The sequence below is a fragment of the Juglans regia genome, chromosome 13, assembly GCF_001411555.2.
Source record: "Juglans regia cultivar Chandler chromosome 13, Walnut 2.0, whole genome shotgun sequence".
Taxonomy (NCBI): Eukaryota; Viridiplantae; Streptophyta; class Magnoliopsida; order Fagales; family Juglandaceae; genus Juglans; species Juglans regia.
Window position 1 is genome coordinate 11,962,576 of NC_049913.1, and position 15,087 is coordinate 11,977,662.

At 33.1% G+C, this 15,087-nt stretch overlaps 1 protein-coding gene across 1 annotated transcript; it reads right to left on the reverse strand.

Moving 5' to 3' along the window:
- Nucleotides 1–2,308: 2,308 nt before the first annotated feature.
- LOC108988762 (ribonuclease 3-like) lies at nucleotides 2,309–4,281 on the reverse strand. The gene is made up of 3 exons (XM_018962110.2): nucleotides 3,989–4,281; nucleotides 3,740–3,895; nucleotides 2,309–3,032 (listed from the first exon to the last, which is right to left on the reverse strand). The coding sequence occupies exons 1-3, from the start codon at nucleotides 4,088–4,090 to the stop codon at nucleotides 2,610–2,612; spliced, it is 681 nt and encodes a 226-aa protein (XP_018817655.1). The 5' UTR covers nucleotides 4,091–4,281; the 3' UTR covers nucleotides 2,309–2,609.
- Nucleotides 4,282–15,087: the final 10,806 nt, after the last annotated feature.

Below are 15,087 nucleotides of genomic sequence, written 5' to 3' on the forward strand. Positions count from 1 at the left end.
CTCGTGCCAAAAACAAACACTAGCATGACTTTTGGCTACATGAATTCCATTTAGAAACCATTCAACCCAACGATCGATCGATATATCTTTAATGGAAATTAAGGGTTTATGTTAGCAATAAGATAGGGGTGGGCTCTGACTCCGACAGAGTCGAAGTGCCCACTTTCGACCTCCAACTCTGACTAGGGTCGGAGGTCAAAAGCTACTCCGATTCCAATTGGAGTCGAAGTTCGACTCCAATCAGAGTTCAGAGCTTGGAGCTCCGATTGGAGTGAAGTGGGCTTCCCAGCTACTGGGCCCTAATTGCCCTACTCAGATTGGGCCTGGGGCCGTGGGCCCAACATCCAAGGCCCAATCTGAAATTCAGCTTGGCCCATCCCTATTTAAAAATATTAAAAAATAATAATAATGTAAAAAAAATAATTAAAAGTTCTAAAATAGTGTAAAAAATAATTTAAAAATCTAAAATTTAAATACAATAACTAAATCAAACTACAAATCGCAAATGATAAATTAAATTTAAAACTACAAATCGCAATAAATTTAAATTTACAGTACCAAAATAAATTTAAATATGAAATAGCCACAATCCCCCGCATCAGTTTTGACAGTCCATGCATTTGCGTCGATGACTTAATATTGATTTTCAATTTTCCTGCAAAGGATTTTATTGATCAAATACACTATCTTTTATTTAGTTATTTAACTATAGACTTTTAAACCATCAGCCAAGTGATATATTATGAACTCACCTCCACCTTTAACTCTAATGATTTTTGCATGATGGTAATCATGGTATGGAGTTTCTCACCAATAAAGAGGTCATCCCACGGTACGTCCGTCTCAGTCATCCACAATTAGTCCGGGGTTCACAGCTAGGTTTATAAAATTATATAAATTATAAATTAAATAATGAAAACATTAAAACTATGTAAAAGATCATTTAAAATCATAAAATTACATGATTCAAGCCTATAGCTCTCGACATCAACGGTATCTACTCTAATGGGTGTTGAACTTAACCAGTTCTGTATGCAAACGAGGGCCTTGACAGTAGTCGGAGACAATGAACTTCGATAAGCATCCAAGACACGACCTCTGGTGCTAAATGTCAACTCAGAGGCAACCGTAGTGATAGGAATGACTAGTACATCCCTGAAAATTCGGGAAAGGACTGAAAACTTGCCAGAATTCACCTTCCACCAAGTTAATATAATATGGAATGTATCACTATGTGCCTCGACATTTTCCATAAAGTAACACTCAACCCCAGACTTACATGATACCTCAATGCACGATTTTGATGATACTGTCGTAGTAGTAATAAATTTGAACTTCGTGCATGTATGTCATTCCAGGAAAATGTCGAGTCGGTCGGACATGAGGCACTACCACTTTCGGTTGAAGACTTACCATTACTATTGTAATGGCTATACAAATCATCCATATCACATTTAAGTAATCTAATAAACTGATCAGCGTCCTCATCACCGAGGACATCTCTAATTCAATCTTCTACAATCGCCAACTTATATCGGGGGTCAAGGATCGCAGCTACAAATAATAATTTATTTATCTTCTCCACATCTCCCCGATATTTATTATATTTATATTTCATTCTCATAACCATTGCATTCAACAAATCCACATTGTCAGCATAACTCTCTTTCAAATTTTGGACCTACGTTTAGTTACACTTACCTGACCAAAACTCCCCTGTTGAGCAAAACGACATCACTCCTCTTGAAGTGATCATGTTTTTTTTTTAAACGTCCCCTGTTCAACAAATTGATCATGTCATTTTGATCATGTTTTATATTTCCTTCCCCTACAATAAGACCCGTTACTCAGAAGTTAAGAGCCGAGAGACGCGACGACGTACATGCATGTAATTAATTCTTCGCATAATGGACAGCAAAGAATTAGCTAGGCCGGCCGTTGGATAGGAACCCACTCCATAATGAAGACCTTGATGATCTACAGCTAGCATGTAACGTAACGTGCAGGATATCCTTGAAAATCATTTACATGCAACCAAAGTTAGGTAGTCCCCGCGTGCATGCAGGTGCGGTCCCAGAGTTAAGCCAAGCAAAGCCAGAGGCCGTCTGAGCCCACGAGCGATACCGCATATAAGTGCGAATTAATTAAGCTCCGGCGCAACCCCCTCCGGGATTCATGATCAACACGTTTTTTGTTGCCTGTTGGGCGTACCCATGGCGCATCCAGAGCTCACACTTTCGTACTCCACTTTTTGTTTACAGTTTACCTACGTACCATGGCCCCATGATTTGGTAATTGGCACTTTTTGAAAACAAAAATGTACGTTGTTTTGATTTCTATTCTCACGATCAATGAGAAATAAGGCTTCCAAATTAATATCCAGCCTAACCATCGATCACTTTGTTACATATTTCGTATACGAACATTCGGATCTTAATCATTGAGTGAAAATATACATGGAAAGTACCATGAAAATTAAGTTTTTGCGACTGAAAGTAAAGTGGTCATCATTTATTTGAAAAGAAAAACAGAAATGAAACCAAGTTAACGACGTAGAAGACAGTACGCGCGTAATATCCTTTAGTACTACTCCTCAGCAAGTACAATCTCTAGAACTTGGCAAACTGGACATCAGAAGCACATCTGCGTTTTGGAAGCACCGGACACTCAATGATTTCAGACCCTGAAGTGTCCACACACAGGTAAACTTGGTAAAGTTGGCTATGGCCTGCTGAATCCTTGTTGCACTCAATACCAGGGGCGTGTCCAACGGCCTTTGTAATGGCTTCTTCAATGCTGTCTAAGCTGTAAAATCCATCATCTGGTTCAATTTCAGCATTCTTCAGGATTTCTAGGAGGTTTACTTTCTCCTTCAGTTTGAGAGCTGCTTCAAAGTACTCTATCTGGTCGAGTTCAGACTCTGAACAGGTCCCATGTTTTTCCCATTCATGTGACCAGAACCTAAAGCCATTGCTACTCGGGCAGCTAAGTGATGGCCAATTCTTTTGCAAACTGCTCATGATTTCTGAGAGCTACAGTAGCCATTATGCGAAGAAAACGAACCAGACAAGAAAGTTGAACGTACGTTAGACAAATTAAGCAGCGCCATATAAACTTGAGCATGAGGATCATGTGCTGTAAGAGGCATGATAGGATTCAATTCCGGTTTAAAACATTTTTTACGGTTATATGTTTCATCCGTTTGGGTTCTTCAAATTGATTTATAAAAAACTGGAATGCGTGTTGGTATTAGCTATATATGCCCTTTGGGCAGGGATTTTGCATTTTACTATTTTTTCCTGTCTTGTTTCGTATTGTCTTGCCCAGTACTACTTTCGTGGAGCATTGAGCAAGAAATATCAAATCTAGATTTTTTTAATCTCAGTTATCGATCAATGGAAACCTTGCTACACTAGCCCCAAAAGAAAAAAAGAAAAAAAAAAAGATGAATGGAAAATCTCAAATGTTGGAGATTTGTTTGATTGAGACCTAGATCTGCATTTCTCAATTTTTGATGATCTAATTCCCTGGATGTGCGTGGTATTTAATGAAATTTGCGAGAACGTCTAAATAACAAGCTTTCAGCTACTTGTGTCTTCATGATACATAACCCTAAAACCTATTATAATCTGCCTCGTATTGAACAGCTTTTTGTTGTATTTAATTATTAGATTCAACTTCAACCGTTTAATCATTTGTAACATGAGGCTTATAAACATATACATATATATGCAACTACCTGAGATTTATCAAAGACGCTGTCTGGATCGCAGTTGGACGGATATGAGCCATCCTTGTAGTTAGGCCAAAGTCCATGGATGCCGAAATCTGCCGTAGGCTTTCCTGTCTTAGGATAGCAACAACTTTGCTTTGTGTCGCAGTATGCTCCTGGCCACTGTAATGATGGTTGAAACGAAAGAACAACTTAATCATCCGCAGAAAGAACCTTAAAGTTTACATATTAAATTGGAAATAAGACGCAACTAACCTGTTGAACGAAGTAAAAGAAATCAAACTCCTGTGAAACACAAACAACTGAGAGATATTGTACTATCAAAAGCTTGATCAAGATTGACCATTTGAGTTCCATATTGTCTCTAACTCAATCTTTTCTCTAGCTAGCTAGCTTTACAACAACTTTGCGGGGTTTTCTTTTTCTGAGAGAAAACAAGAATAACGAAAAAGAGCTTTGCGGGATTGATCAGCTTGGGTCGCTGAAGCTTTATATAAAGGCCAAGGGGCCGGGAAGGGTAGGTTATATACAAACAGAATATCCGGGACAGTATATGCTTAAGGGTTTACAGATCTCCATTAATTTATTTCTTCGGTCGTTTGCGTAAACATCGTCCCCACGTCTGTAGTTACTTAGCTTGCCTTTTTGAATTTCCTTTGATCTTATTTAAAAGCATTAATTGTTTTCCTTCATATTCAATGCTGCATGCATAAATAAATTACAGGGACGTACGATCGATGGGATCAGTACTAGTCCTCATCAGATCCAGGCAACCAAAAACTCGGTTGATCGATGATATCAGTACTAGTCCTCATAAATAATTATTTTTCGCTCACTAGAGTTGAAAAATATATATTCCTTGACGTTTTTCATTTCCTAGCTTCCAGTACCGGATAAGCTTAGTAATTTGTTTGGTAGCAAGTTAATTACTAATTTCCTAGCTTCCACTCTTTTAAATTTCTTCTTTTCCCATTTTCATATAAGAACTTTTCAAAGTTCCACCCGCCATTGGCCTTTCCAATATTTAGGATTATGCATCCCTTTCAAGACCTTAATGATAAACAAAATGTACGTAGGTCGACAGAGAATATATATATATATATATATATATATCTCTTTTATTAGTACTGATCATGATCAAAATTTATTACAATATTAAGCTAGTTATGATCCTTAATTCGAAAACGTTACGCGTACAGTTTTGAACAGTTCGTGTAATTATATAATAATAGTACTCTAGTTAGTAATTTAATTAGGATTTTCTTTGTTTTTAAAGTTATATATGAAATTATATATATCAGCTAGTATAGCTAACTAATTAAGTTCATGTACGTGTTCGATCGTGTAGTACTGATAATCTGCTTAAAATTCGATTATTTAAAGCTTGCAAAGCAGCTTGTCATCATCATCTATGGCCAGATTCCACACGAAATCTAGCTAATTTCCATTAGAATGCTTTTATTTGTCGGGACGTTCCAGAATGGGTTAAGTTTGCGTGCATTGTGGCCGGGGTGGCGTGCAAGTCAAATTTTCGTTAATCTGGCGGTACTGTACACGTTAAAGTTGTAGTGCTTGGAATGTATAGCCTTGGCTTGATCATGATCTCCTCCAATATTGCCTTCACCCAACATGCAATATTGCAGCATCTCTTCATGAAATATTGCATATATTAATTATTCTTTTAATTATACGTGCTTACGTATGAAAGGCTACTGACCTGCAATTAAGATTCGTTTTGGTGTCTCGAAGGAAACCTTGGTCTCGAAGATTGTAATTTACTCCCGAGACCTTAATTACCTCCCAATCTATTATACACAAAATTAAGAAATATTAATTGGAAAAACATGTGCAAAACCAGACACTTCCTGGAGTATAGCTAGGCGGTCTGTCTTTTTAGGCGTTTTGTGGTCCAACAATATCATGTTTTGGATAAGTATCATCGATCGTATTGTCAAAAAGCTTCTTTTATTGCAACGAAAAGTTAGAACTCTGTGAATACTGCTGGCTGCGCCCTACGATGAATATATATTGCAAACTTATCAATTCACGATGATCTCCTAGAAAGTAGACCATAAATTGGAGAAAATATTGGATATTTTCATCATGATACATGTACAAATATGTGTGTATATATATATAAGAATTATATGTATTGGTCACTATTCAATTTCACACGACTCTATATCTATAGTTTTTTTTTTTCAGAGGGCGTGGGATGTGGGGTAGTGAATAATAGTTGATGAGAAGAATTTTTCATATATATATATATTGTGAAATCACCACTTATCCCAAAAGATTAAACTGATGAAAAGAGATAGATTTTGTTATTTATTTTATATCTTAACATTTCTCCTCACTTGTGGGTTAGGCTTTCCGTCAATGAGTAGGCCCAATAAGTGAAATATTTAATTAAATGGGGTAGAGTATAGAATTATGGTTCTAATTCAAGACTTATGCTCTGATACTATGTGAAACTATCACTTTTTTGAAAAATTTAAGCTGATGGAAAGAGCTAGATTTTATTATTTATTTTATATTTTCATATATATAATATATATACATATATATATATATATATATATATATATACACACACATTGACCATCATGTTCGAATCTCTTAAATATTATGGCTCGATCTCAATCGATGAAAAACTCTCTAGTCATGTTCACATGCATGTTGATCTGGATTTATAATACGTGTATTTAATTGATTGACTAATTATTAAGTACGAAATTATAGTTATATATATATAATATATATAATATTCATGAACTATACATGACATGATCTCCATGCTTCTTTTGATCTGTTAATCGGTGGTGGTATTATTCTTTGATTGCTGCCCATGCACCACACGGAACATGAGAACCATTGCCTTCCTTAATTCATGATCAGTTTAATTTGTAAAGTTATTTCAAATGCGGAAAAACGTGAAGTTCTGAGTTAATCTGAACTGATGCATGCTTATCGAAAGCAACTATATATAATCTTTGCAGAAAAAAGATGCTGAGAATAGAAGAAATTGGTTTTCGCGATAGATCATATGCATGCAGATCTAAAAAGGAATCACTGTCTAAATTGTTTGAATTTTGTGGGTCCATATATATATATATATATATATTTATTGGAAGTAACGCCACATGCATGTTAAAGCAAATAGGAGGCATATAGATCATGATATGCATGATGATCATGCTCTTTAACAAACAAGTTGACTTGCACGCAATAGTAGTAGTACTAGTACTTATCTCCCACCTACCTACCAGCCTGGTGATCATGATCCATATCCTACACATTTACACAGGCGCAGATCATGATCTATATATCCATGTGATATATACAATTGCATGCCACAATATTAATTAGACTTGCGTTCGTATTGCACCTCTCATGATATCTATCTCTATTATATAAGAGCCTATCTCAAATGAACAGGAATGAACAGTGCATTTTCTTATTTTTCCGTGTGACATCCGTGTGGCACGTTTAAGTTTACAATTCCGTTTGACATCCGTAAACGTTTACTGCAAATTAGCTGTAATTTTTTTATTTTATTTTAGCTGCAAATTAGCAGTAAACGTTTGACATCCGTGTGACATCCGTGTCTAAATTAGCTGTCGATCACATCATATTATATAATATACCAGTACTGGTCCACCATAAGTAATTAATGGGGCAGGTTGCAGCTTTCTATATATGAATATTCTATACTAATCTCTAGCAAAGGGCACTACCAAACCAGTTTTGTTTATGAACAAATCATCAACGAATGGTGATGTTCTGCATTTACTGACATTTTATACTGATACAAGCATTTACTCACATGATGAACCCACCAAAACCACCGCAACCATTGTCCATTGAAATTTTAGTGCTTTTCATTTCCCCACCCTGACATCAACAAGTTTTGAGTACAGAATATCATTACTACTTTCTCTCTGTTTGGCCGTCTGCTAAGAAAAAGACTGTGCTTTGAATATAGATCATATCAAACAAAGAACAGACGGCACCAACATAAGGTTTCCTCAGATCTTTTTGCTTGTGTCAGCAGAAAGAAATTGCTTGTGTCAGTAGGTTGAATCATCACATGAATATAGATAATTATACCTATTTACATATTTAAATAATTAAAAATGATAATAAAAAAGAAAAAATCACCACAAAGAAAGAAACATCAAAAAAATATTATAAAACAATTGGTCAAAATCTTCTCCAAATTGAGCTTCCCTACAAAATAAAATAAAATAAAATATATGTCAAATAAAATATACTTGTCTCATACTTCATTTCATGACTTTTTCTCCCTATCTGATTTGGAAGATTTTCTTTTTAATACACGACAGTGATGCAGGCAGATCAGTTAAATATTTATGGTGCAGAATGTGGTGAGGTAGCTAAGAATGTCATTGGTTTTACAGCTTTTACTTACTTTACAGCAGTCTGATGGGTGATATGATGGGTGATATGGGTGATAGATAAGAGGTCTGGAAAGAGGACGCCTAGAAAGAGAAGGAACATACTTTAAAAGAGATGTGTTCATCTTTAGGAGAGTTCCTATTTTCATAGTGTTCTTTGTTTGGTTCCAGATATTGTTCCTCATTACAGGTAATTTTCTGAAAAATCTTGTATTTTTTACTTCTTCTCTAATACTCCATTTTTCCTTTTACGTACTGATCATCTTTTCAGCTTCTTTGTTGTCTCTTCTCTTATCCTCTATTTTTTTCCTTTTACTGATTTTTAATATTTACTGCTGATTTTTACTGATGATTTCTTACCAGCAGATTTCAAAAACTAGAATTTTCTAGTGTTTGATCATTGTAAGTGCATGATTGTTTAGTGTAATATTTTCTGTTACTTATTTAGAGTAAATATTTTTTTACTTTCATGTTTTTTGTTCATTGGTTACTGCCATGCTTAGTATTCTCTTTGGGTTACTGATTTGTTTTGTTTATTTTGTATTCATCTTTGGCTGTATTCAGTGTTCAACCTATTTTGTGTTTTTGACTTCTCATCTATTCTCATCTTTTCTATTTTTTTCTCTTGCTGGTTGTTAATGTTTACTACTAATTTTTTTACAGCTGCTTTCCCAGTTGTCTAAGTGTTCTTGGCTAGAGATTTCTCAAGCTAGAACTTTCTGGCGTTTCATCATTGTGAGTGCATGGTTATTTAGTGTGGTGTTTTCTAATGGTACATGCAGTGCTTTTTCTGTTTCCTATTTCCTATAAGCCTCAGCAGATGTTTAGATGGTGTGCATATATCACATAATCTATTTGCCATTCTACTCAATTGATAAAATAAATATTAGTAAATTGCACTCTCAATCTACATTAAAACCAAAGTGCTAACCTGAAACTGAAAACGAAAAAAAAACATTGAAAACTCATGCAACCGTCAAAACTCACTACCCATTTTTCATTTTTTTTTTGTTTACTGTGTCACCAGATTTGTAGAAGTTTTGAATTTTTTTTGCTAAATTTCGGTTGGTTTTTTTTTCCCCTTTATAGGTCTCAACACATATCTTCACAAAAAAAAAAATGAGGATATAAACAACCAACACATATCTTCACCAAAAAAAATGAGGATATAAACAACCAACACATATCTTCACCAAAAAAAATGACAATATTATATTGTAGCATTAAAACATCTATAACTTAGAAAATAAGTCCTGATCTCAAAAACGAATAAATTGAATGAGAAGGAATTTCTTTAGATGATGGAGGAAAGTTATAATAATAACTTTCTCTTATTTAAAGCTTATTATAGTAAAAATTGTGCTAAAAACATCCATCAACTTATGAAAACCTCCATCAACTTAGAACAAATAGAATATTCAATATTTTTTTTGTTTTTGTTTTGGTGTTACAATATATCACACAATAATCACAACATGCAAAAAAATAAAAAGATCATACACATCATCCAACTTCATATTCATACAAACCTCAGACCAAATAACCCAAAGCTCAAAGCAAACAACCCAAGGGTGTTTGCCCAAAAAAACAAATTGCTCAAAAGAAGAGAGAACACACAATGGATCTATTTAATCATAAATATGACAATTACAAAACCAAAAATAGCTATTACCCAGATGATCAACACAAAATAAGAAAAAATTCGATGAGATGAAAGAAAAAAACGACACTGCATGAAAAAAAAATTCTATTTTGTCACAAATCCAAAAATCACACAACCAAAAAAAAAACTTCAACTCAGTTGATATATTTATCCACAAATCTGTAAATCATGCAATCAAAAAAAGCTACAAGCCAATTGATAGAAAGGAAAAAAAAAACATCAAACAACCCAAATAACAAAGGGGATCTACTAAAAGTTCAATCATCCACTTAAATCACAGTTTGATCCTTGGGAAAATGGAACCTATGACATGGGTGGGGCTCATGGACACAAGTTCACCCATACCACTTGGGCTACCCACGGGTGGGTGTCACACAAACATAATTTGTTGCTTCATTTCATGGAAGAAATACTAAATGATCAAATAACAAACATCATACCCTCAAATTAATATGGAAAGCAAAACAAGCAACAACACCAACACTAAAAAATCACAGCTAATTTGATAACCACGCTCAGCATTTCTCTACATTTTAACAAACATCGTAAATCATAAGCACAAAAAGAATACTAGGTTCTTCGGAATGAAGAACACAACGTAGAGTTCTAAAACCACAATTACCTAGATCATTATCCAATAAATCATTTCATAGACAATCGACTCATAGGTGAGATTCAAGAATATACCTCATTGATAGCAAGCATTTGCCCATTGCTCTTCGTCACCTTCTTCAACTTCCTCAGACAATACCTAATCCAGACCAAACAAAATATATTAAACCAAAACTAAGCAAAGAAAGAATAAGAGACCCACATATCGATAACACAACAATAAAAAAACAACTTTGACCAAAACTACAATATTGTAACTTGGACCGAGAACACACTGCCATTAAAGTAGCTCTAAGAAACATAGGAAAAAGATGGAAACATGTTAACAACCATCCAATCTAATGACAACCAGAATTATATTTGTGAGTTTGAACCACAAAACTGAAGAAAATAACATTAAAAAATATTCAGAAATCAAATTATATTCTCTGCCAAGATCATCTTCCTATCATATGTAAAGAGAAAAACTACACGATAAACCAAACAAATCTGTTATAAGAAACTGGGTTCAACATCATCTAAAACTAATGCCCACGATCCAGATCTAAAATCTTATTAGGAGACTCTATGGTTATGGATTTTTCACTCTTTTCCCTTCTAGGTCTCCCAAATCCAGATTACTCCATTCAAACATTCACATCACAATAAACCCAAAATCAACGGAGAGAACAAAAACTCAGTTGCAAAAAACAAGCCAAGACCAGAAAAAACAACAGATCAGAAGAAGAAAAAAAAAAACTCAGATCAGAAGAAGAAAAAAAAAAAACTCCACCTTTCCCATGAAGAACAACCGTGTTCTTCGTTGGTTGACCTAGGCTGCAGTTTTCTTCATTTTCTTTGAGACCAAACACGGGAAACATCTGTAGAGAGAGAGAGAGCAGAAAGTGAGTGGGCATATTTTTCCATTCTCAATCTACATTAAAACCAAAGTACTAATCTAAAACTAGAAAAGAAAAAAAAAATTGAAAAACTCATGCTTTTACCCGTCAAAACTCACTACACGTTTTTCATTTTTTTTTTGTTTGCTGTGTCATCAGATTTATTGTTTTTTTATTTTTCCATGTTTCATGTTTACTTTGTTTTTTCTATTGTGGATCTGTATTTGAAGAGATGGTGTTTACTTTCAATCTACATTAAAACCAAAGTGCTAGAAAGGAAAAAAAAATAGAAAAACTGATGTTTTACCCGTCAAAACTCACTACCCATTTTTCATTTGGAGCCCCATAAATTCATAAAACTCAAGCACCTTAGATGGTCCAACCAACATCTCAGCAGCAAACAAAAACTCGATGTATATTTTCTACATTCTCACATCCGTTATATATTTTTTTACAAAACTCGATCTTAACAGTTCAAATCATCCAATTTTGTCGTGGGAATTAGTTCTAACGCAATCTAAACAACCACCAGTAAATCAACGAAAAAAGAAACAACAATATTCAACCAACAACCCAAACTCATCTATATGCTTATATTGATAAAGATACCATGACTTGAAGTGTCTTTTATTCACGGTTCTTAACCAATATTTTGATATTGAACATGCTTTTGACATTGGGAAATAATTTTTAATGCTATAGTAGTTCTTTGGCAACAATAGATAAATATAATGTTATTTATATTGAAACAACGAATAACCAAAAAATAAGGCAACACAAAAAATCTCTTCACATATTTGAGAAAAATAAAAGGCAAGATACAGCAAACAAAAATACAGAGAAAGAAAGAAGAATAAAGCTCAACAGATGTTTATATTTTTGAAGATATTGTCTCCAGATTTATTTATTTTTCTGTTTGATCTTTACTTTGTTTTTTCTATAGTGAATCTGTAGAGAAATTAATGGACGTAGTTCGGATCTATGGGTTTTTTTCCCGTTTGTGAATCTCCGCATATTTGAGATTTGAGATTTCAAAGTAATTTCAACAGCACTAGCCTAAACACAAAACCTAACAACACAAACACAACCACAAAAATCCTAAATTTCGGATTCAAAAATCCTAATTAAACAATTACATAATATCATCAAGCAAATTTGAGATTTCAAAGTAATTTTAAAAACACAAAAAAAAAACTTACAATGGGGAAACGAAGACAGAGGGTGAGGTGAGGCCTTGGTCCGTGCGTGGTATCACTTGTAGGCTGCGGCTAGGTTGTGAGCGACGGAGAGTGGGGCTGAGGGACCACAGAGTAAGGCTGAGGAAGAGAGACGAGGGACGAGAGAGTGAGGTAGAGACGAGATAGTGAAGCGGCAGAGACGGGAGAGTGAGGCGAGAGAGTTGAAGAAAAGCAGAGAGAGGCCATGGTGGTGGGTGAAACAGAGAGACACGGAAACGAGGGTGGGTTAGTTCGGGGAGATGGGTATGGCGGCGCAAGGTTTAGCAAGAAGAAGAAGAATAAGAGAGAACAGAGGAGAAGAAATGGGAGCGGGGGAGACGGTTTGTGCGGCGCGATACGATGGGCAAGACAAAAAAGCATGAAACCCTTAGGGTTTCATTTCAGCAGCGCCAAAACGGCTGCGTTTCCGAAGGGCTGGGCTTCCCTTTTCTCTTATACGGGCTGGGCCCGAAGTCACCCACACAAAACCCAACTAAAATAAATCACTATAAAACCACTTTAAAAATTCCAGACTCAAAGAAAAAGAATAGAGATAATATATAAAAATTCACACACACACTCCGGCCCAATAATAATAAAAATTCATCCAAACACTTCACATAACCTCCCAACAAAGAAAGCCCAATCCGAAAAATAATACACAATACAAAATACAAAACACTTTAATACAATAATAAAATAATATAATGAAAGCGATCATTAATAATAAAAAAATGAAATTAAAAAGCCAATAATAATATACAATATTATTAGAAAATTGAAGAAAATACCTTAACACAAAATGCACAACAACTTTTGCAATAGTAAAATAAAATAATGAAAACTATCATAATAATAAAATAAAAATTTAAAATTAAATAATAATATAAAATACTATTAGAAAATTAAAATTTATATCGCATATTATTGTAATCCAGAAGGCCCAATCTGAAAAATGAAAATAATATATAAGAAAACACATTAACACAAAATACACAATAGCTTTTGCAATAATAAAATAAAATAATAAAGGCAAAAAATTTGAAATTAAAGAGGCAATAATAATATAAAATATTATTAGAAAACTAAAGTTTATCTAATATATTAAGAAAACACCAGAATACACAATAACTTTTGTAATAGTAAAATAAAATAATAAAAATAATCATAATAATAATAATAATAATAATAATATGAAATTAAAGAGCCAATAATAATATAAAATATTATTAGAAAATGAAAGTTTATCTAATATATTATTGTGACGCAGGAGGCCGAATCTGAAAAATGAAAATAATATATAAAAAAACACATTAACACAAAATACACAACAACTTTTGTATTAGTAAAATAAAATAATGAAGACGATCACAATAATAATAAAAAAATGAAATTGAAGAGCCAATACACAAAATGAACAACAACTTTTGTAATAGTAAAATAAAATAATGAAAACTATCATAATAACAAAATAAAAAATTAAAATTAAATAATAATATAAAATACTATTAGAAAATTGGAATTTATATCGTATATTATTGTGATCCAGAAGTCCCAATCTGAAAAATGAAAATAATATATAAAAAAACACATTAACACAAAATACACAATAGCTTTTGCAATAATAAAATAAAATAATAAAGGCAAAAAATTTGAAATTAAATAGGCAATAATAATATAAAATTTTATTATAAAACTAAAGTTTATCTAATATATTAAGAAAACACCTCAATACAGAATACACAATAACTTTTGTAATCGTAAAATAAAATAATGAAAATTATAATAATAATAATAATAATAATATAAAATTAAAGAGCTAATAATAATATAAAATATTATTAGAAAATGAAAGTTTATCTAATATATTATTGTTACGCAGGAGGCCGAATCTGAAAAATGAAAATAATATATAAGAAAACGTCAGCTCGGTCAAGGTGACCATCTTTTCGATTACTCTCTTGATCATCTTTTAGAGATAGAGGCAATTCGATATCTATTTACCGGTGTTAAAACGGAAATTTATGAAAATAATAATTATATTTAAAGGTCTTCATATAACTTAAATGCATATTCATGTTTTGGTTAGGTATGAGTAAAATATTTTACATTAGATTAGAAAAACTACTGTTCAATTAGAAAGCATATCCGATACTTTTAGCTCGGATTGCAGGCCTACTACATATGTCATCTCAAAATCAACTAACGAAACGAACACAACTTAGTGAAAATATGAAAATAAAAAAATACAATAATACAACAAAAAAAATCATAACATTTTTGCTAATATTATAATTTTCTTTCTAATAATAGGTTTTACACATCCAAAAATTAAATGAAAAAAATTGCAAGAAAATGAAAAAATGCGAGTAAAACCTTTAGATCCAAATATAGATCAAAAAATGAATAATAAAAATACAAAAACAGCACTTCGAAGACCAATGAAAAAATATATCGCATCTAGATCCTAATTCATATGCAAAAATGAACAATGAAAATACAACAAAATGAAAATATATCACAAATCCAAATGGAAATGCCAAACGAATAAAGATACCAAAAAACC

Coding starts and splice junctions, on each gene's coding strand:
- LOC108988762 (XM_018962110.2), bottom strand. CDS start 4,090: ATGGAACTCAAATGGTCAATCTTGATCAAGCTTTTGATAGTACAATAT. Junction 3,896..3,988: donor TCTTTTACTTCGTTCAACAG/GTTAGTTGCGTC, acceptor CCATCATTACAG/TGGCCAGGAGCATACTGCGA. Junction 3,033..3,739: donor GCGTCTTTGATAAATCTCAG/GTAGTTGCATAT, acceptor TGGCTACTGTAG/CTCTCAGAAATCATGAGCAG.